This window comes from Perognathus longimembris, chromosome 6 (genome assembly GCF_023159225.1).
Source record: "Perognathus longimembris pacificus isolate PPM17 chromosome 6, ASM2315922v1, whole genome shotgun sequence".
NCBI lineage: Eukaryota > Metazoa > Chordata > Mammalia > Rodentia > Heteromyidae > Perognathus > Perognathus longimembris.
The window spans coordinates 6,258,582-6,282,265 of NC_063166.1; the positions used below are offsets into that span (position 1 = coordinate 6,258,582).

General features: G+C 47.8%; 1 protein-coding gene across 5 annotated transcripts; it reads right to left on the bottom strand.

The window, feature by feature from the left end:
- Nucleotides 1-941: 941 nt before the first annotated feature.
- On the bottom strand, nt 942-23,505 carry Spats1 (spermatogenesis associated serine rich 1). 5 transcript variants are annotated; one of them, XM_048347684.1, is made up of 8 exons: nt 23,340-23,505; nt 15,115-15,291; nt 12,528-12,675; nt 9,559-9,677; nt 8,727-8,888; nt 7,159-7,279; nt 5,230-5,292; nt 942-3,124 (listed from the first exon to the last, which is right to left on the bottom strand). In XM_048347684.1, the coding sequence occupies exons 2-8, from the start codon at nt 15,143-15,145 to the stop codon at nt 2,803-2,805; spliced, it is 966 nt and encodes a 321-aa protein (XP_048203641.1). In that variant the 5' UTR covers nt 15,146-15,291; nt 23,340-23,505; the 3' UTR covers nt 942-2,802. The 5 variants fall into 5 exon arrangements, with proteins under 5 accessions (XP_048203641.1, XP_048203640.1, XP_048203643.1 ...); XM_048347683.1 differs by lacking the exon at nt 23,340-23,505 and adding an exon at nt 16,013-16,107; XM_048347686.1 differs by lacking the exon at nt 23,340-23,505 and having other exon boundaries at nt 942-2,757; nt 3,009-3,124; nt 15,115-15,374.
- Nucleotides 23,506-23,684: the final 179 nt, after the last annotated feature.

Here is a 23,684-nt window from a genome sequence, read left to right on the forward strand (position 1 = left end):
TTCCACACACAGCAGCCCTACCAAGTTGGCTCCAAGGCACCTCTGAGCATAGGGACTGTCTTTCCAAGATTCAGAACATGCACATTCTCAATGTTTGAGACCAAAGCCCTGTAACCATGAACACTTACCATCTCACTCACTCTAGCTAGGAATAGCTAGATAGGAATCCCACCAATGGACAAAGTGACCACCATCACCACCACACCTGCTAGAGATTTCTGGCAGGACATGCAAAAGGGAGCAGCCACCGTGACTACTAGACTGTAGACCTTGCACCCACTTCAGCAAAGTGAGTAACCACTTCTATGCAGAGACTTAAATGAGTAAGAAGCTCCACCTTTTTTCCCCCCTAACCCTTGGGCTTGATCTCAGGGCCTGGGTGCTGTCCCTGAGCTTTTTCACTCAAGGATAGAACTCTGCCACTTCACAGCTCCATTTCTAGCTTTTATTTCTTGGTGGTGAATTAGATGACTCTCACAGATTTTCCTGCCTGGGCTGGCTTTAAACCACAATCCTCAAATCTCAGCCTCCTGAGAGCTAGGACTACAGGTGTGAGTTACTGATACCAGGCAATACCTTTGGTTCTTTTGTGTGTGTGTGTGTGTGTGTGTGTGTGTGTGTGTGTGTTTTGTTTTTTGGCCAGTCCTGGGCCTTGAACTCAGGGCCTGAGCACTGTCCCTGGCTTCTTTTTGCTCAAGGCTAGCACTCTACCACTTGAGCCACAGCGCCACTTCTGGCCATTTTCTGTATATGTGGTGCTGAGGAATCGAACCCAGGGCCTCATGTATACAAGGCAAGCACTCTTGCCACTAGGCCATATTCCCAGCCCACTTGTGTGTGTTTTTTAAAATAAATTCTCTTCTCCAAATCCCAGAGAACCTTCTAAGAGCAGGGCACCCTGCAGAACCTTTGGTCATACATTTGTTCTCACACAGGTAGTTTGCAATTGACATTTTCATACAGCAGTTAATAGTTTATTACTTTTACAACAATAGAAATGCACAAAAACTTTTCCAAAGTGAATTGGGCTCTGGAAACATTGTTGGAAAACTCCTTTGGGCTTTTCTAAATTGTTTGGTTTTATTTTCTTGTCAGGGTTGTGTAGGGTTATGTGGTCCCTGTGTCCCAGGAGGCAGAAAATTAGCACAGATACATGCCGATATCACCTCAAGGAGTGGTCGGGCACAGCAGCTGGTGGTAGGTACCCTGTTCTCTGCCAGCTAGTCTTCCAGCACATATGAAGGTAGCATGAATGTGCTGAGTTCTAAACCTCTTCATTCACCTTGGCTGTCTGGAGACAACAAATGTTTTGACAGGGAAAGAAATCATCTCATGTCTTGGGCACTTTTGAGTATCAGCATGAGTCCTAAATCTCCTTTTCCACAATAAGGTTTCAGGGAGACCAGATCTGCAGTCCTCAGTCACCACCAACAAGCCCACCTTGTGGAGAAGGCTGTTGGCTAGGAAGATGCTGAGAGGCAGGAGGTTGCCCAGGTCACAGCCTGACTGTGGACAACAGGCTTTTCTTTCCACCTCCTCCTCCAGATTGCTTCTGCAATGTGTGAGAAGCTCTAAGAATAATGATTGATGACCAAAACTCTCTCCTTTCTTAGCTGTGTAGATAAGACAGTACTGAAATGGGAATGAGCTGCTGGACAATAGTATCTATTATCTAATTGCAGCCCTTAACGTTCTTCTGACATGTACAGACAGTATCTGAGAAAATACCAAAAAGTACTAATTAAGTGAGAATGTGCTATGGCCAATAGATAAAATTGGAATTGTTTTAGCCAAAAAGAATGAAGGTTCACTGCTATGAACCTCAGGTCATATACTCTCCTCAAATCTAACCCCCAAGGTTCGATGAGGAGATGAGGCTATCATTTCCTAATTATTAGCAGCTAAGGAAATTGGGGAAGAATGCAATCAGAACCCATAAAGTAGGCCCCAGAGGTGGGCACAGGGGTGCATGCCTGCAGTCCCCAGCTACTCAGGAGACTGAGACTCATCTAAGTGACATAGGGAGACCTCGTCTCAACCAAAGAGAGCTAACCTGCCCCTTCTGCCAAATGAGGACACAACCAGGAGGGGCCATCTGGGAACTGGAAGTCCAGCCTCACCACAATCTAGAATTCCTAGACTCCAGAACTAGGAGAAATAAATTCCTGATGTTTTTAAGCTATCCACTTTGTAGAATTTTTTTTTTAGGCAGAAGTCTGAGAAAGCTAAAACATACAACATTTGCCTTGAATTGAGAGTGTCTTAAGAAAACTAAGCCCATCGGAATGTGGACTGAATAGTAGTCATACTGTATCCGTATTAAATTCCAGAAGAAGACATCTGAATGTTCTTGTTTGAAAACACACTTGACCTTAGGGGAGCCATGCATGTAGGTATCGAGGATTGTGTCATCTGCCACTCCGTGTTAAGGAGTTCAACAAAATAGTCACAGTAGTAACATAAAAGACACACAGAGGGATGATCTGAAAGGACGCTTACAATCACAGAATGTAGGTGAAGCATATGCAAGTGTTTGTGTAAAAGTCTCAACTTCTCTACAAGTTCTGCAAGATTTCAAAATTTAAAGCTCAACAAGGCAAAGCACAGTGATTCCTCAGAGAAGCCATGATTTAAAATAATGACATTGTCAGAACACAGCAACTGGATGAAGCTCGCTGGAGTGCAGTCAGTGAGTGCTTTGTGGGCATGTTTCTGAGCATGTTTCTGCTCAGGGTTTTCTTGGGAAGTCCAAAGTACCTGTGGATAGAGGCATGGAGTTAAAGGCTGTGCTTCCTCGCGAGACTAACATCTATCTACCAATGTACCTGACCCACGATGCCTGGCTGTGGCATCTGCCCAGGGTGCCACCGTGAGGTAGGAGGCATATCCACTCCAGGAGAAGGTTGGCCTTCTCTCTCCTTCTTTCTGTAGGAAGCCTCTCAAAACCCTGCTCTTCTGGACTCCTTTAGATTTTATCCTGGTTTTCTCTGAAGGTGCTGTAAACCCACCAGAAAGGAATATGGTCTGTAATAATGTAGGTGCAGGCTGCCAATATTCAAGCTCCTCAACTTCTCTTATCTCATTCTTCAAGTTGTTGGCCTTCTCCTTCTCCCTGAAAGGCAAGCTGCAGGAAGAAGAAAATCCCATTTAAATTTTGTCTGATGGGAAATTTACTAACACAACCATTGCATAAGGCACCACATGCTCCAAAACTTAAGACACACACACAAAAATTTTTTTTTAGTTTTCAAATTTAAAACTCCTATCTGTAAGTATAGCCACTCAAGAGGAAAATATTACAGGGACCACAGTTTCAGGCCAGACCAGGTTAAAAAAAAAAAAAAAACGTTTAAGAGAATCCAATTGTGACCATAAAGATGGAGCATGGTATTGTGAGCCATACCAGGAGAAAAATCAGTCAGTAGAAACAGACCCAGAAATGAGGGAATGAGGCAGTACGCACACACGCACGCACGCGCGCGCGCGCACATGCACACACACAGCTAAGAGATATAAAACAAAACAAGCTGGATGCTGGTGGCTCACACCTATAGCCCTGTCTACTTAGGAGGCTGAGATCTGAGGATCCAAGTTCGAAGTCAGACCAGCAGGAAAATCTATGAGACTTATCTCCAATTAACCACCAGAAAACCAGAAATGGTGCTGTAGCTCAAAGTGGTAGAGCTATAGCCTTGAGTGAAAAAGCTCAGGGACATCACCCAGGCCCTGAGTTCAAGCCCCACAAATCACACACACACACACACACACACACACACACACACACACACACGACACAAAAATACAATAGCAGCCAGGTGTCAGTGGTTCATTCCTGTAATCCTAGCTACTCAGGAGGCTGAGATCTGAGGATTGCTGTTCAAAGCCATCCCAGACAGGAAAGTCCATGAGACTCCTATCTCCAATTATTCCAAAAGAAAACAAAGTGGTGCTGTGGCCCGAAGTGGTAGAGCACTAACTTTGAGCAGAAGAGTTCAGGGACAGTGCTCAGGCCCAGAGTTCAAGCCCCCAACTGAAAAAAAGTCCCTGTTATTCTATAATTTATATGCACTAAAGCATGCTTATATATGAAAGGTGGTTTATGAAAGCTAAAATAGTGATGGGATAAGGCAATTACTATTTTTATAATTGTAAAAAAAATGTAAAGTCTATTTGCTATAAGCAATAATACAGTATAATGAAGGCATTAAAGATTCCAAGTTTAGACTATAAGGCTTTTCTTCCCACTAAATTCAGAGTTTGGTACCCCAGGAGCTTAAAATCTGGGAGTCAAACTCTGGGACAACTGCCTACTCCATTCACCCTTATGAAACTGCTTTATATTAGAAGAAAACAATGGGAAGGAGGAGGGAGAAGGGAAGAGGGGACCAAAAAACGATTTCCTTCTCTATCAAAAACCTACTTAACTAAATGAGATTCATGATGTTACTGAGTAAAAGTATAAAATTTTCTGGGTATTTGTAGCTCACACCTGTAATCCTAGCTACACAGGAAACTGAGATCTGAGGATTGTGATTCAAAGCCAGCCTGGGTGACAAATTTGTGATACTCATCTATCCACTTAACAAGCAAAAAGGCAAAAGTGGCACTCCTCACAACTGAGGAGGCTGAGATCTGAGAATCAGGGTTCAAAGCAGCCCAGGCAGAAAAGTCCCCAAGACTCTAATAAACTACTCAGAAAAACCTGGAAGTGGCACTGTGGCTCAAGTGGTAGAGCACCTGCCTTGAGCACCAAGAGGCTCAGGGACAGCACCCAGGCCCTGAGGTTAAGCCCCAGGACCGGAAAAAAAATAAAAAATAAGAATAAAAATGAATAAAGTAGAGGAATCCTAGAGTGCCCGGTTCACTTTAGTTTGGCCTCTGTAAACTAAGCCAGCTCCGTAGGGGTAGTGTGCCTTTCTTGGCATCGGCTCCATGCACAGACCCCTCTTGCGAAGGCTAGCGCAACCCCATGGCACCTGGCAGCCTACCAGTCCGTCTGCTGCACACATGCCCATCCCATGCCAGACGTCATACACGACCTCCCGTGTTCCCAAATGCTCTCCTGGAATCCACAAAAACCCCGAGGATGTTTGTCTCCAGGCTCTTCTACAGGAAAAGATGGTAGGGTAGGTAGGTGGGTAGATAAAGAGAAAGTGAGTGAGTAAGAGACAGAATAAATGACATTTTCCTAAGGCAGGAATAGCATAAAAACTTGGTGAAAGAACTTACTTGGGAATTGGTGGAAGAGACTCAAGTGGAATAAATGTATCAAACTTCTTCTCATAAGGCACTCTGAAATACAGAGGGGAAAAAAACAACTATAAAATTAGTATGGCTTTGCTGGGCATGGAAGCTCACATCTGTAATCTCTGCTATGTGGGGGTGGAGACTGGAAGGAACAGGGTTCCATGGCCCAGGCAAGGAGTTATGGAAACCACCATCTCAAACAAGTCAGGCATGGTAATGTATGACTGTCATCTCCATTATACAGGAAGGATAAATAGGAGGATTATGGTTTATGCAGGCCCAGGCATAAATGAGATACTCTATCCCAAGAATAACTAAAATCAAAATGGATTATGGATGTGGCTCAAGTGATAGAACACCTGCCTAGCAAGCACAAGTCCCTCAGTTAATTCATTCCCCCAAGTATTGTTTTAAGAAAAAATGGAGAGGGGTGGGCTTCTATAGCATAATGATCAATATATTACTGTGGGGGAATTGTCTCTGTGTGTGTGTCTATGTTTGTGTGTCTGTGTGTGTGTGTGTTAGTCCTGGGACTTGAACTCAGGGCCTGGGCACTGTCCCTGAGCTATTTTGCTCAAGGCTAGCACTCTACCACAAGAGCCACAGCTCCGCTTCTGGTTGGTAGTTAATTAGAGATAAGAGTCTTATGGTCTTTCCTGCCCAGGCTAGTTTTAAACCATCATTCTTATATTCCAGCCTCCTGAGTAGCTAAGATGACAGGTAAGAACCATTAGTACCCAGTTCCAACTTACTGAGATCGGATCTAGCTAACTTTTTTCCAAGGCTACTCTTGAACTATAGTCCTTCTATCTCTACCTCCTGAGTGGCTGGAATTACAAACATGTGCCACCAAGTCTAGCCCTAAAGAAGAAGTTTTTTTGTTTTATTTTATTTTTTGCCACTCCTGGGGCTTGGACTCAGGACCTGAGCACTGTCTCTGGCTTCCTTTTGGCTCAAAGCTAGCCCTCTACCACTTGAGCCACAGCACTACTTCCAGCTTTTTCTGTTTATGTGGTGCTAAGGAATCAAACCCAGGGCTTCACACATACAAGGTGAGCACTCTACTGCTAAGCCATATTCCCAGCCCTAAATATGAAGTTTTTAAAAAATGTTCATCTAGTTATGTCTAAGATCTACCTCTCTTAAAAAAATAATTTAGGGGGGCTGGGGATATAGCCTAGTGGCAAGAGTGCCTGCCTCGGATACACGAGGCCCTAGGTTCGATTCCCCAGCACCACATATACAGAAAACGGCCAGAAGGGGCGCTGTGGCTCAAGTGGCAGAGTGCTAGCCTTGAGCGGGAAGAAGCCAGGGACAGTGCTCAGACCCTGAGTCCAAGGCCCAGGACTGGCCAAAAAAAAAAAACAAAAAATAATAATTTAGGGCTGGGAATGAGGCTTAGTGGTAGAGCACTTGCCTAGCATTCATAAAGCCCTGAGTTTGATTCCTCAGTGCCACATAAACAGAAAACGCCAGAAGTGGCACTGTGGCTTGTGATAGAATGCTAGCCTTGAGCAAAAGACATTCAGGGACAATGTTGAATTCAAGCCCCAAGACTGGTGTAATAATAATAATAATAATAATTTATAGCCAGGTGCTGGTGGCTCACACCTATAATCCTAGCTACTCAAGAGGTTGAGATCTGAGGATTGCACTTGAAAGCCAGCCTGAGCAGGAAAGCCTGTGAGACTCTTATCTTCAATTAACTCACCAAAAAACCAGAAGTGGTGCTGAAGTGCGAAGTGGCAGAGCCCTAGCCTTGAGCAGAAAAGCTCAGAGACAGCACCCAGGCCCCACGTTCAAGCCCCACAACCAACCAACAATTCTCAATTCTCAATTCAAGCCTCCGTTTTGGCAATAGACACAGTTCCGTTAGTTTTAACAAAATAACTTGGAAATTAACATGCTCACAATGCAAAGTTCACTGGTGATAGGGTTGCGCCTGCTTTGTAGAAGCCCTTACTCTGTTCTGGAATCGCATACGAGTTATCTCCCGGATTCGATGCCGGGATTCCGTTCCTGGGATCGATATCTGTGGAAAGTTTGAAAACACATCACACTAGGACTCAGGATGATCCACAGCTCTCCTCTGCCCAGCCAAGTGAATTCAAAACAGACCATTTTAGTTGACTAAGTTACATCAAGGTATCCTGAGGTTCTCTTCATGAGGAGAGGAAAGTAGAAGTGTGAGCCTGTATTTACATTTTCCTAGGAGACATTGTCATCATTCCCTCAACCTGGGCAAAGAAAAGAGGCTTGACTTCAGATGGAGGGTTTTGGCTTGAAATCTATAGGGAATGACAAATGTCTGTACTGTGATTTGAAAGATCTGTGATTTTTTTTTAAATCTTTAAATTCAGCTGTGGGGGTTGGGAATGAGGCCTAGTAGAGTGCTTGCCTGGCATGCATGAAGCCCTAGGTTCGACACCTCAGCACCACATGCACAGAAAAAGCCGGAAGTGGCGCTGTGGCTCAAGAGGTAGAGTGCTAGCCTTGAGCAAAAGAAGCCAGGGACAGTGCTCAGACCCTGAGTCCAAACCCCAGGACTAACAACAACAAAAAAAATCAGCTGGGCACTCCTGGCTCATACCTATAACCCCAGATGCTCAGGAGGTTGAGACCTGAGGATTGTGGTCCAAAGCCAGCCTCAGCAGATAAATCTGGAGACAAATTGTAGACTCACCTCTAATTAACCAGCAAAAGGCCAGAAGTGAAGATGTGACTTAAGTGATAGAGTATCAGCCTTGATCAAAGAGCGAAGCAAGAATAACAGGTGCTGGAATCAAGCTCCACTGGCAGCACAAAAATAAATAACAGTGTGTGCTTTGGGCTGAGGATTATGGGATATTTTCTTTGTGGATAATATAAAATATGCTTTAGAAGCATCTAGCAGCATCTAATTGAAGCAGAAACGATTCTTTGGATTTCAATGACGTCTCTGCTAATAACTTTCTGAGATAATTTATCTGTTGACTTAAATGCTGCACTAACATTTTATGAAATTCAGAGAAACAGAAAAGATGTGTATCCATATATATTGTAAATTCTTAGCCAAAATATGTCACCTGCCAAAAATATATCTCTCCATTGGGTGCCTGTGGTTCTCGCCTGTAATCCTAGCTACCCAGGAGGCTGAGATCTGAAGATCATGGTTTGAAGACAGCCAGGGCGGCAAAGCCTGTGAGGCTCTTATCTCCAATTAGTCACCAGATAAGTCAGAAGTGGAGGGAAAGCTCAAGAAGTAGAGGGCTAGCCTTGAGCACAAAAGCTCAGGGGCAGTGCCCAGGCCCTGAGGTCCAGCAACAGGACTGGCATGTGCACACACCTGCACACACACACACACACACACACACACGCACGCACACGGGGGTGACATGGTGACCTTGCAGAGCTGGCCCCAGCTTCAAACTCAAGGTCTACAGAATTCTAAGTCAGGTTTCTGTTGGCACTGTACAGCGAGCGTCCAGAAGAACATTTACCGTATTTCTTCCTCCCAAGGATCTTGTCCACGGTCCTCTCTGACAGAGACCTCCTGTTGCCAAGGAAAACCCCATTAAAGAGGCACTGCTTTCCAACATGATAGGTGTGGACATTACTGCTGGACCTCGGGTAAAATGTCCACTCGGGACGCTGCCCGTCTTCTGCAAAACATCAGAACCATTTCATTAATACCAACCCAGCCTCACAGGCCACCTGAGTCGGGGTCTTGCTATGTAGTTCAGCAGAGCAGCAAACTTGGGATCCTCTGAAGGCATTCTCTTGTGTATATTCTGATCTTGGGGCTTGAACTCAGGACATGGATGCTGTCCCGTAGTTTTTGCACTCAAGGCTGTTGCTCTACCACTTTGCGCTATAATGCCACTCCCAGTTTTCTGGTGCCTATTTGTGTCTTGTGGACTTTTTCCTGCCCAAGCTGGCTTCTAACTGCGATCCTCAGACCTCAGCCTCCTAAGTAGCAAGGATTACAGTGTGAGCCACCAGCACCCAGCTGTCCCTGAGCCTTAGTGCTCACGCCTGGTGCTACCCGCCTGAGCCACGGCTTCACAGCTGGCTTTTTGCTGGTTCGACGGAGATAAGCATCTCATGGACTTTCCTGGCCCGTCTGGCTTGGCACTGGGATGCTCAGATCTCGGCCTCCTGGGCAGCAAGGATGTCAGGCGTGGGCCACAGTCACCTGCCAGTACCAGCGCCTGCAGAGCATGACCACCGCTCCCCAGCAGGGTTGTCCTGGAGATGAGAGGCAAGCCAGACACCTGGCACCCCGACTGCTGCAAAGACCAACACAAACAGGGAGGAAGTGTGCGCACTGACCTGTCAGACACCCAAGCATGCTCAGCTCCGCAGGGTGCTTGCGGCCTTCGGGCACTGAGTTTTCCCAAGAGTGATCTGAACTTGGGGAACAGCACTTCCCACCCAGACCTGCAGCAGTCCTGGAGAGAAAGGAAAGGGATTCGAGCCTGCTTTCACGGTTCCAGTAGCATTCCATGAGTCTCACTTAGAGAGCCGAGCCTATTCCGCTAGAAAAGTCCTCAGCATATCATTTGTGTATTCGCAACTCCAGGAGGCCGAAACATGCAAGTTAAATGTAGACGCTAGGCGGGATGACTCGCACCTGTGATCCTCAGAGGTTAAAAACTGAGTATTCAGCTACACTGTGTTCTACAAGAAACATAAGAACGAAGAGGTGGAGGAGGAAGAAATGGGGCTCTGCTCATAAGGGCCCAAATTTGTTTAGAAGAATTTTATGATGTATGGGGCAAGATGGCAAAGGGAAGTGAGGCATCTTCCCCTAAAAGCAAATGAATACGCAATGTGAACAACAAAAGCTGGAAGCCCAGCGAACAGCACCAAGCACACTAGCAATAATCAGACAAAATAAGAAAGTAACTTCCTGCACTAGTCGTCAAAATGTAGCGTTTAGAAGTGTGAGATGGTAGATCTAAGGAGTCATTGCTGTTCTAAATGGCTGTCTCTCTTCCCCTGAGATGGCCAAGGGAGAATTCTGGAAACACACGGCAACACTGCTTACTTGGAGAGAGGAAGACAGAAGTAGTCCAGTGAGGCCAGGCCCATTCATTGACACATTAAATAGGAATTTATAGCTGATTGCCCAGCCAGAGAATTTTAGTTCAACTTAAAATTTACCCAAAATATAAATAAATTAAATGTAAATTTTAATGTTAATCTAAAGAGGTACAGCTCTTCAGAATTAGGATTCAACCTTTTCTACTGAATAAATAATAAATAAATCATGGTTGGCCTAAAAGCAGCCACCAATTAAGAAAGCGTTCAAGCTGGGCTGGGAATATGGCCTAGTGGCAAGAGCGCTTGCCTCGTATACTTGAAGCCCTGGGTTCCATTCCTCAGCACCACATATACAGAAAATGGCCAGAAGTGGCGCTGTGACTCAAGTGGCAGAGTGCTAGCCTTGAGCAAAAAGAAGCCAGGGACAGTGCTCAGGCCCTGAGTTCAAGGCCCAGGACTGGCAAAAAAAAAAAAGTGTTCAAGCTCAACACTCACTAAATATAAGTATTGCTAGAACCTACAACAAATTCCCAGAAACACACTGGGCCAATTTAATTTGCTTTATTAAATGCACTAATGTTAATATAAGTCATAAGAATTATTTCTCCTGACATAAGTGTATTAAGAACGTTATATAGATATTATTCAACCTGAGGATTCTAAAGAAAGTTGAAGAGAGACCCAGGCTCCATTCTCGTCAGTCATGGGGCTTGAGAGCACCTAGGCACTGACCCTGACCTTTTGCACTCAAGGCTAGCGCTCTCACTTGGAGCCACAGCACTACTTCCGCTTTCCTGGTGGTTAGTTAATTGGAGATAAGAGTCTCACAGACTTTCCTGCCCAGGCTGGCTTCAAACTGCTGTCCTCAGATCTCAGCCTCCTGAGTAGCTAGGATCATAGGTGTGAGCACCCAGCTCAGGCGCCACTCTTAACCAAGGAACATTTATAGAGCCTGATCCACCAGGTGCAGGACCCAGCACAGCACTTAACTGTTTACCATTTTAGAAAGAAGAGGGGAGGAGATGCCCATCCACCAGAGGGCCTCCAGGAGATATAGAGAAATAGCAGAAAGTGTCAGCAAGACAAAAATCTGGTAAATTTCTGAATGTCAAAGGTAGAAGAGGCATTCTTCAAATGTATAGGACACACACACACACACACACACACACACACACACATACCCCTTAAAACCAAAGAAAAGTATGACTGAACAAAAGCTCAGATTTCTCCCTACTACTAGCTCAATACTAGAAAAATGTGTAAGCCATGTGTACAATGTTTTGAGGAAGCACGAAATGTAAACAAAAAATTTATATCCACCCAAACTGTGTTTCAATAATAAAACCATTTTTGCACATGCCAAAAAAAAAAAAAAACTGGGTGTGGAAATACTCCGGAGCTGAAAACGGGGAAGATGGAGGCTCACGGCTAATGAAGGTAAAACGTTAGCAAGACTCCATCTCAGCCAGCACAAAAGCTGGGCATGGCCATGGGTGCTGTTATCTCAGCTACGTAGGAAATGTAAATAGGAGGATCGCTGTCCAGGCCAGCTCAGGCATATGCACACACCAGACCTAGGCATTTTAGTCATTAGAAAAGTAATGAAGTGAAAAAAGGCTGAGGAGGAAATACATGGTATATAGTACCTACCTAGCGAAGGAAGGGCTTACATTCAAACCCAAGTTTATCACATGAACAAAAAAAGTTAAACACAGAATTACTATCTGACCCAGCAACTCCGCTAAGTCCTAGAGACTTCCTTGTTCCCAGCCACTATCTGTGTCCCTGCCCCAGAGAGGCAACCTCGGTCCAGTGACAAAGAGGACAAAGAGGACAATCTCTCTCCTCCCCCCTCCCTCTTCGGTCCTCTCCCCCCCTCTCCCTCTCTCTCTCCCTCTCTCTCTCCCTCTCTCTCTCCCTCTCTCTCTCCCTCTTCCCCTCTCCCTCTCTCCCTCCCTCCCCATCCCACCCCTTTTTCACTACTAGTGCTTGAACTCAGGGACTGTACCGTATTCCTTAGCTTTTTCACTCAAGGCTGGCGTCCGCTTAGCCCACGGCTCCACTTGTGATTTCTTGGTGGTGTATTAGAGGTCACAGGCTCACAGACTTTCCTGCCCTAGCTGGCTTTGGGGCACAGTCCTCAGATCTCAGCCTCCTGCGTAGCTGGGACTACAAGCCACCGGCTTAACGAATGGCTTCTGGATCAGTTTACCCCACAGGGGTGGCTCCTCAACAGCCCGCAGGCCCTGACTTACGTGTGGTCGGGGCCCACGCTGTCGAGGCCTAGGGGCTCACGGTCACCGGCGCCTGTCTCCACCGCCGATGGAGAGCTGGTCTTCCCGTTGCAGGGCGCTGGGTCGGCAAAGCCGCCCTCAGCTCCTACAGCATCATTGTACTCAGCACCTGCAGCGCGTAGGTATTGCCAGTTATTACCTTGCTGGAGTACCTGCCACTCTAGCTTGTTCCCCGCACTGGTTTTTCTAGTAAATACTTTGCAAAGGAGGTTCAGGTCCCCATTCGGGTTATGAGTACAATGCATCTTGACCCACTCCCTTGTTCTCCTCTATTTTTTCCCCATCCCATTCCTACACTCAAGTGATGTAGTTCAATTTTTACACCATATACGCTGAATATAATGACAGTATTTGTTCACTATAAAAATAAAAATATTTAAGAAGCCAGGCACTGGTGGCTCACACCGTAATCCTAGCTAATGGAGCTGTGGTTCAACTAGTGCCAGGCTCGGGTGAAGAAGCTAAGGGACAGCACCCGGATGGAGTTCAAGCCCCAGGATCAGCACCAAAAACATAAAGACATAAAAGGAAGCAGCTCAGGTGAGTCTGGACCAACCCAGGTCGGAAGTGCTGTCCTGGAAAAGAAGGGCCAAACAGTTGTCAGTAGCTGAGACAAAGTCAAGGCCAGTGGCAGGACAGGATGGAGGACAGGGACAGAAAAGGCCCCAAAGGCCTGAGGGAACCACCCTTGCGAGAGACCACAGTACAGTACAGACCGCGTATTATGCCCACAATGCAACACAACAAGAAATCAATGATAAAAACACAGTCAAAAACTCCCCACCCCTGGGACTCACACCACACCTCGAAATAATTCAAATAAAAGAAGAAATCATAATGGAAGTCAGGGGGCTGGGGATGTGGCCTAGTAGCAAGAGTGTTTGCCTCGTATACATGAAGCCCTAGGTTCGATTCCTCAGCACCACATATATAGAAAATGGCCAGAAGTGGCGCTGTGGCTCAAGTGGCAGAGTGCTAGCCTTGAGCGGGAAGAAGCCAGGGACAGTGCTCAGGCCCTGAGTCCAAGGCCCAGGACTGGCAAAAAATAAAAAGAACATAATGGAAGTCAGAAGTGCTTAATAACCAATGGACATAAATACTACATAATAAAGCTTGTCGGCTTCAACTAAAGCAATAGAAACTGAGAATATTAGATGTTTCATAACATTGTTTTATGTATCACAAAGAACAAAGCTGCCAATTACAGATAATGTAGAACTGCCCAAAAAGAAAGGAAAGGAAAGGAAGAGAAGGGAGGGTGGGAGGGAGGGAGGGAAGAAAAACTTCCTCAATTGCTTCTGGAATGTTCTCACACAGTGCACCAACAAAGACTAGAACAGCTACTTTGCACCCACAGAACAGATAAGACCAGCCCCAACTTCATAGATGGAAAATGAAAAATGACCATCTTAGGGCACTGTACAGCACGTTATGTTTGCAAATAAAAATGCCTTGCTGGGGTGGAGGGAAGAGGGCAGTTGAGTGTGCTTCCTGACCCTGAGCAGTGAGCAGTGAATTGAGCATATTAATCCCTTGCTTGAATAATAATAAATGCTAACAACCACGCAGAAAGTGGCCTGAAGTTGCTCGAACAAGGAAGAGTCTGGTCCAAGGACAGTCAAAGCAATCTCAATTTGTTATGACACAACACTCTCCTCATTTCAAGCTGACAACAGGATCCTTCTAGAAGGTGGGGACCCTAGGACAGAGTACCTAGGCCCTCCTCTAAGCACATCTCGTACCATACTCAACCCCCAGAGCCCTGACCCCCCTCTTTCGCTGGTTAGCTCACCAGGCTATATTCTTCTGAAAGGCTCATCATTCTTCAGAATTTGTCAAATGCAATAAATAACAAGTAAGCCACAAGCCAGGAAACTCATACAAGTCTCTAAAACACTCGGGGACACGATGACGCAATACAAAAGATGCAGAGAAGGTTCTGGTAACCAGAAAGCAATCAAGGGGAAGGGGGAATTTGCAGGGAAGGGGTCTATGTCTTTGGTACCAGCTGTGGAGCTCCAGGTGCACGAATAACCCTCACCTAGCCCCAACCCCAAGCCTTCCCCACCCTGGCCATCTCAGCTGACTCCACCAAGCGCTGTCTGGCAAGGAGAAGGTAATGCACCAAGCCATTTTAGTTGAATATGGGTGTCTTTTAACCAGCCCCTCAGCCCCCTGCCCTGCTTATCAGCTCACACTAAAGTCTAAGTCGGTGGCTATTGACTTTCTTTTCTTTTTGTGCTGGTACCAGGGGCTGGAACTCGGGACCTAGGGTCTCAGGTTCTTCACGTAAGGCCGGTTGCTTAATCACTTGAGTGATAGCTCCACGTCCCCAGATCCTTTTCTTCCTTCTCCCCTCTCAGCCCCGGGGTGGGCAGTTTTGCGCTGCCACAAAGCAACTGCACCACAGACCGGAACCTCCAAAACTCTAAGCCAAAAGAAACCTTTTCTAGGTTGACTGTCTCTAGAAAAAAATGGGTGAACAGAAAGCTCACTAACACACCAGCCCTCAGACAGCCTGCGGCCCCAGCAACCTTAAGACACACACCCAGCCCTCCTCCACATCGCTGCGTCTCCATCTTGGTCCTGCCCAGACTCTTCCTTTTCTGGAGTCTTCTCCAGCTCTCAGCAACAGATCACTCTTGAGGAGGAGGGAAGCCAAGACCTCAGCGCCTTGATCCGCGGCCAGTGTACGTGGGTTGCCTATGCTTTCAAACAGAGCAAGCTGGGGGCAAAATAAATAAATAAGAGACCTTTGTAAGAAAGGTTACACACACACACACACACACACAGAGCCAGGGCTGGGCCCTAACTCCTTACACACACACACACACACACACACACAGAGCCAGGGCTGGACCCTAACTCCTTACACACACACACACACACACACACACATAGAGCCAGAGCTGGGCCCTAACTCCTTACACACACACACACACAGAGCCAGGGCTGAGCCCTAACTCCTTACACACACACACACAGAGCCAGGGCTGGGCCCTAACTCCTTACACACACACACACACATAGAGCCAGGGCTGGGCCCTAACTCCTTACACACACACACACACAGAGCCAGGGCTGAGCCCTAACTCCTTACACACACACACACACACACACACACAGAGCCAGGGCTGGGCCCTAACTCCTTACACACACACACACAGAGCCAGGGCTGGGCCCTAACTCCTTACACACACACACACACAGAGCCAGGGCTGAGCCCTAACTCCTTACACACACACACACACACACACACACAGCCAGGGCTGGGCCCTAACTCCTTACACACACACACACAGAGCCAGGGCTGGGCCCTAACTCCTTATACACACACACACACACACACACACACACAGAGCCAGGGCTGGGCCCTAACTCCTTACACACACACACACACAGGCACGCAGGGTTGTCTCAGCTTCTGGGGGGGGGGGGCAGCCCACCTGTGGTTTGGTGCCCCTTGCCCAGGGAAGCCTGGATCACCCTAGGAGGCCTCCACCAAGGACGATACGACCGACCGAGGTCCAAGCACCAACGGCCACCAGCGACCTCGCGGCCACCGCCACCGGCAACCGCGCGCGCCCCAGCTGCGTTCTGGGGTTGCCAGGACACCGGCTTCCCTTTGTCCGCCCCCGCCCCGCCCCGCGCGGCGCCCCCACGGGCCGGGGACACCCCCGACCCCCCCCCCCCCCGGGAGCGGTGCTTGTCCTGGCTGGCGCCCGGGCCGGAGGAGGCATCGCCGTGGTACCCGGGCGGCTCCGGCAGGGCGCACCGCCCCCTCCAGCCGCCCCCCAAGCCCGCCAGGCGCCCGGCCCAGGTCTTCTTCCTGGAGTGTCAGCTGCGCTTTTCAAGATAGAAAAGCGACTTTGAGCAAGGGCTCCCTCAAGGTCACCCAGAAAACAGATTCCACTCCAGGGTTCCTCTCGCTTTCCGGGGCATCAACTGGTTTATCTCCCCCATCGGTCCGGAACTCAATACATCCCACGCGGAAAGTCCTGCTCCAATCAAGCTTCGGTGCCTCAATTGATATTTAGACCTAATTGTTCTCCTTAAGGGAGGGAAAAGTTAGAAGGTATTTTCATTTCTTAATTGCTTTTTGCTGATTATTTAAAGGTGACGACGGGTTGTTTCTGTTTGTTTAGAATAATACATGTCAACATAAAATCGAACTATGTACCCGAATTTGCATCTAGCTTCCAAAAATCTCACATTATACCCTGGTCACCCCCTTTATTAAAGTTTATGCCAGAGAAGCACTGGCGGCTGGCGCCTGTCATCCTAGTTCCTCTAGAGGCTGAGATCTGAGGACTGTGGTTCAAAGCCAGCCCCGGCAGGAACCCCATTGGGGTTCGATGACCAGGAGGTTGGCTTGGGGGAGGGCCGACAGACAGGGAGCAGGTGGACCAAGACACAGGACAGACCCAGACCCAGGGAGCTCAGTTCAACTTCTCTCCACGCCCCATGCCTCCTGCAACCCTGACCCTGGAGTCAGCAGTAAGAATTGTGTGTCCGGATATGAGAGGAAACACAACAGCCCCAGGGAGAGTTATCGGATGAATCCTAGCCTAGTTCTCCGGTGTATTGGCAGAATAAGAGAAATGTGAGCCTGTAAGAATGACATTACTTGACAGCTGCAGACTCAGAGGCATTGTTTGCCTTTGTGCTTGCTTAGCTCAAGAGCTGCAAGCTAAATTGGGGGGGGGAGGGAGTCTTAAACACTCTCCCTCCCCCAAAAGTACCACAAAAACCCCTACAGGGGAGCCTGACTCCCCCAATGTCAGGTAAAGGTCACAAGCCTTCATGGAACATGCATGTACCCCTGGCATACACCAGAGGGCAGTGCAAACCCAGACACGGAGAAGCAGCTCTGACCAGGACGGACCTCAGACTAGGACGGCCAGGAACAAGCTGGTGTTGAGGGGACTGGCGACAAAACCTTCAGTGGTGAGCAAGGAGGTGGGAAAACGGAGCAAGAGAGTCTAAGCTACCCCCAAGCTGGCTACCACCAGCAGGCTCCCTCTTCAAAGTTCTCCCCAGCATCTCAAGTCAGGAATCAGTATGAGATGCATGTTCCAGGCACAGCACCAGGTGCTCAAAGGCAAATAAAACACACTCCTTTCCCCAGCCAAGGACCTGATAGCCACCAAGACCTCTCCACCATCAGAGTCCATAGCACGGAAAAGTGCCATTGGATTCTTCCCCACGTACAGAAAGAGACAGACGGGGCCAAGACGGTAGCTCAGTGGGAGAGCACTTGCCTAGCATGCCCAAGGCCCTGGGTTCAATCCTCAGCACCGGAGGAAACAAACAGACTGGGAGGAGGGTAACGGGGACACCCGGATATTAAAGCCAGTCTCCATGAATGACCCTCGTGCAGCTGTGCAGAAGGTGTGCCTCGTCTGAGGTGATGTCTGTCCTCATTACTCGGGGGAATAGAGAGACAGTAGTAGTACTATAGCATAGCTATAAAGCTTCACCCACGCCCCACGGTGCCCACCCTGCTCTGGCCTGTCCCCCTCCCAGCGCCTTCCCCGTCTGTGCCATCTCCTCACGCCGGTCACGAGGCCTCTCCAGCCATCTCGCTCTGGGACTCAGTGAACAGTTCCTTCCCTGGCCCCTACAGGCCTAGAGGCAGCAGACGGCATTGGCCAACCCCGTGCTGTCTGCAGCCATTATAAGGAATTTTCCAAGGATTTCCAAATAATTAAAGTGCCCCTATTAAGTCTCAATATTTTAAACATGTCCTTGACTTGTTAACAAAATGCCCTGAACATAATGATAACCTCTCATAATACACCCAGGGTGTATTCTCCGGACATCTGTAGAGCAGCTCAAGAGTGATTATGTGTGTGTGTGTGCATGGTGTGTGTGTGTGTGAGTGTGTGCCAGTTTTAGGGCTTGAACTCAGGGCCTGGGGCCCCCTAGCTCAAGGCTAGTGCTCTGTTGCTTGAGCTACTGCCCCACTTCCAATTTATTTGGTGGGTAATTGGAGATAAGAGTCTCATGGGCTTTCCTACCCAGAATAGCTTTGAACTGCAATCCTCACATCTGGGCCTCCTGAGTAGCTAGGATGACAGGCCTCAGCACTCAGCTAACACAAGGGTGATTTAAACAAAAGACTCCTTTCCTCTGTTCAAGGCCTGAACAAGCAGTCCAAGGTGACCCTCGGCAGGTAGGGACCCAGGCTTCTCCATCCCTTGCTCAGTAATTGCAAGGCAATCCCCTTCTCATAACTCAGTCATGTCTCTTTCCTCCCTCCCCCTGTACAGGGGGATTGAACCAAGGACCATGTATTTGTTAGGCACATGCTTTTCCACTTGAGCTATGCCCCAAGACACTTTTTTCTTTTAACTTCGTTTTTGAAATATGGTCTTGCTAACTCTGCCTTGGCTGGCCCCAAGGTCAATATCATCCTGCCTCTACCTCCCACGTGGCAGGAATTATGGGCTGGTGCCAGGACACTAGGCTCAAAGAAAGTCTCTTGAGCCAGGTGTTGGTGGCTCATTGATGTAACCTAGCAACTCAGGAGGCTGAGATCCCAAGGATGGCAGCTCAAAGCCAGCCCACGTCCTTGGGACTCCATCTCCAAAATAACCAGCAAAAAGCGGGGCTTGATGGCTCACGCCTGTCATCCTAGCTACTCAGGAGGTTGCTATCTGAGGATCACAGTTCAAAGCCAGCCTGGGCAAGAAAGTCCATGAGACTCTTGTCTCCAATTAGCCACCAGGAAACTGGAAGCGCAGCTGTGCCTCAAAGAGGTAGAGAGTTATAGCTCAGGGACAGCGCCTAGGCCCTGAGTTCAAGCCCCATGACTGACAAAAAGAGGCTCCAAGTGGTAGAATACCAGCTGAGGAAGCAAGCAAACCGGGAGAATTCAAGTCCCTTAGTGCAACCCCCAATATGACCCCCCCCCCAAAAAAAGTCTATATAGTCCTGAGAGCTAGAAAACCAAATATATGAGTTTTCTGGAATGACATATATTAACAATACACACATAACTCTCATTTCTGCATGCTACTAAGGCAATCACTCTCAGCTTCTCCACCTGTAAAGAAGAAATAACAACTCTAGTCGTGAAATAGAAAGCATGTTGTTTGGGGGCCGGGCAGTAGCTCAGTAGAACAGCTCTTGGGGAGCATATTGAGAGGCCTCGTGTTCCATCCCCAGCACTAGAGGAATAAAAATAAACAGCACGTCATACTGGGTGGTGCATACCTGGAATTCTAGCAACTCACAAGACCGAGATCTAAGGATCCCGGTGTTAAGCCAGCCAAGGCAGAAAAGTCTGTGCAATGCTTATCTCCAATTCAACAGCATAAAGCCAGAAGGGGAGGGATGGCTCAAGTGGCAGAGTGCCAGTCTAGATGGAAAAAAAACAAACAAGTGAGAGTATGCAGCCCTAGCTTTAAGCCCCGGTGCTGGTTTAAAAAAAAAAAAAGCATGTTATAAGGCATATAGCAAGTGCCCAGTGAGGAGTAGCTATATTCCTTATTACTATATAAAGTAAGTCACCAGTTTGAAGGTCCCAAGTCTGGAAGAGAAGTGAGTTTCGAACCTCACTTTTCAGGCCCTCTGTCTTCATGCTCTTGTTCTGGGCTCTGTCCCAGATGGGGTAAAGCCATTGGAAGCTGAAGTGCCATTGTAAATTAGCATCAACATGCATTTTGATACGTTTTATCTCGTCGACATCCTGCATGCATTCTTAATAGCATCTCACAGAGAGTGGAGTAAGCTGATAGCCGGTGAAAATTACATTAATGTTAGGATTCCTAATTCTGTGATTACAGTGCCATTCTGCAGACATCCTCACTGGCAGACAGGGGCCCCATTTCAAGAAGGGATAATTGAACTCTGTGTTCTAATGTATTAGATTCATTTTGCAGAAGAGCTTTCAAAGCTGAAGCCACAGCAACTAACTCCATCTCTAACAAGGGCTGTGACAAAAAGGGAAGGACACCAGCTCCTCTGCTACGGGAGTCCACAGGCCACCAGCCACGGTCCTCCCAGCCCACCTCCAACGCCTCCATGGCCAGCTGGGGGCCGGCAAAGCCTCCGCGGCCTGTCAGGGCGACCCCCTTCCTCCCCCACCCCCCACCCGCCCTGCAGCATCCTTCGGTCTCCTAGCAACAGAGGAAGGGAGCTAGGCGCATGCGCACGACGGCCTCCAGGCCCCGCCCATCAGCCCCGGGGTAGCTGGGGGAGAGCCTAGGTGGCACCCAAACGTGAGTCCCCCCCCACCCCCAACAACAAAGGAATCCTTCCATAACCTCTCCTGTGCGGTAGTCACCCCGGCAGACTAGCAACACACCACCATCTCCTGGGAACCTGCTACGGGTGGATGCGAGAATCTGCTAGAACCCCACCCCACCCCACCCTACCCAAGCGGTTTTAACAGGATCCTAGGAGGCGTGTCTGCGGATGACCGCTCTACAGGCACTGCTTCCACAATCCGGATACTAAATACACAAGTAAACCGATGGACGCATCGAACCAGAGGCGGCCCCGGGGAGAACTTTGATTTATAGGAGGAAGTAAACTCCCCAGGCGGGGTCCCCAGCGCCCAGGAAGGGGGGAAGTCTCTCAGGCCTGCTCTGTCCGGCATTTCAGGGCAGAGTGCACCGCTGCTCTTGGAGCCAAAGGGAAAATCAGAAAGGACAATTTCCCCCCAGGACAAGGGTGGCGCAGACGGGAGGGGGTGGTGTGAAAAAAAAATGGGTCCCTTGAACCTGCCAAGATAAGTGGGTACACTGGCAACATTCAAAAAGGGGTTGCATTGGTTCACGTCTGTAATCCTAGCAGCTCAAGTGGCTGAGATCTGAGAATCAAGGTTTGAAGTCAGCCTGGGCGGGGAAAGCCTTTTGAAACTCTAATCTCCAACTAACCAGCAAAAAGCTGGAAGTGCAGCTGTGGCTCAAGTGGCAGAGCACCATCTGTGAGTGAAAAAACTAAGGAAGGGTGCCCTGGCCCGGAGTTCAAGCCCCAGTACCAGCATACCCCAAAAATGAAAGAGTCCAATGCAGGGAGAAGAAAACACCACTCCCTTTAACCACCACGGAGGCAGTGCCTCAAACAGACACAGAAAACCCGGCTGAAGAGCTAAGTTAAAGAGCACTCCACGTGTGCTTTAAACTTCCAAATAAAATTCCTACAAATATTAAGACAGGTTCCGTACACCTGAGAGCAGTTCCAAGTTGGTAACGTCCCCTTCTTTGGAGCTCCCTCGCCTTCATCTATCTTTGGAAGCTGCAGAACTTAAGATTTTAACTTCCTCCTCCATTAACAGAACAGACGCATCCCAAGCCTAAAAGAACCACAAGGATTTGCCGGGAAACACTAAGCAGAAGTGACTCAACGAATGGCATCACATTTTTTGAAAAATGAAAATGATTAATTTTTAGTGCAAAGACAAAATCATAAGATGGGGGGAACCTACTTCAAACACAAGCCACTAAAAAAAAAATTATAAATGAAAGAAGTTAGTCACAAAAGATCGCATTGAACACTTATCTCTAAGTGCCAGCCTGAGCAAAAAAGCCAAGCAAGAGCTGGAAGTCTTGATTTCAAGCCCCAGTACAGTCACACATACAATAAGAACAATAACAGGGGCTGAGGATATGGCCTAGTGGCAAGAGTGCCTGCTTCATATACATGAGGCCCTGGGTTCGATTCCCCAGCACCACATATACAGAAAATGGCCAGAAGTGGCGCTGTGGCTCAAGTGGCGGAGTGCTGGCCTTGAGCAAAAAAGGAAGCCAGGGACAGTGCTCAGGCCCTGAGTCCAAGGCCCAGGACTGGCCAAAAAAAAAAAAAAAGCAATAATACTTTTAAATTAAAGTATTGAATTATATGGTGTATATTTCAATAAAGCTGTTTAAATCCAGCACACTAGGTCAAAATTAATCTAAATCCAAGGCAGCACACTAGGTCCAAGTTAATCTAAAATATAGACTCTAACACAGAGGCTCTCTGGGCAAAATCTGGAAGAGCTAACCCTCCTCTATCTGGAAAAAAAAATGGTCTCACTTCAATTCAGTAAGGAATTTCACAGTCTTTCTCAAGGTCATAAGGCTTCTAGAAATCCCCATCTGGCTATAGGTTCCTGTTCCAAAAACACTGGAAAAACCAAAACAGGGGAAAAAAAACAAAACACTTTCAAAACAATACCTTTAGCCTACATAGACTAGGGGAAAGGCAGCAAATCATGAGATAGACATGGCTTCATCAGCAGAAACAGCTGAGAATTCACTATTGCCATAGAAACTCACGTCCAAAATAGATTATACATTTCCTCACGGAAACTGCCTCAAAAGATCCCAAATACAGGCAGGTGCTGGTGGCTCACGCGTAGCTACTCAGGCGAGATCCAAGGATTGCAGTTGAATGCCAGTCCAGGCAGGAGACTCAGCTCCAGTTAATCAGCAAAAAGCCAAAAGTGGAACCAGAAGTGTGGCTCAAGTGGCAGGGTGCCAGCCTTGAGCAGAAAAAAAAACTAAGGAATCGTGCCCAGGCCTGATTTCAAGCCCCAGTACACGTACACACACACACACACACACACACACACACTCGATAATCCCAAATAACACACACACAAAACGGTAAGGGCCTTCAATTTGGCAAACTCCCTTCTTTTCCCAATGTTTTACTTCCCAGAGGGCAAGGGTCACCATGAGAAACCCCTGCTGTGCCCACAAGGCCTGCTGGTATTAGTGTCACAGCTGTCCCCAGGGAGAGGAAGGTTAAGGGGACCTTGAGGTTCACTGGGAGGCTTACAGAGAACATTTCCTGCTGCTTTCAACCCACAAGACGTGCCGACCTGGATTCTCTCCTATCCTTAGGCAAATTAAAAGACCAAATGTTATTAGGCAATTAATAATGGAGTAGATTGCTATTTGGCTTCTGCGTCTCTGACAGGCTCCTGTTCCAAGGGGCCTGCTTCAGTCTCTAAGGACAAAATGACTATGGCAACGCCCAGGGAAAAGGATCTCTGTCTTCTTCACTCGGCCTGGAGAACACACACACAGGAGAGTCAATCCACACCTTCTTTGCTACAGCCTCATTTGCAACCTTGCAAAAATCAGTACCGCTAACAATCTGCCTGAATACGGAGTCTGGAAG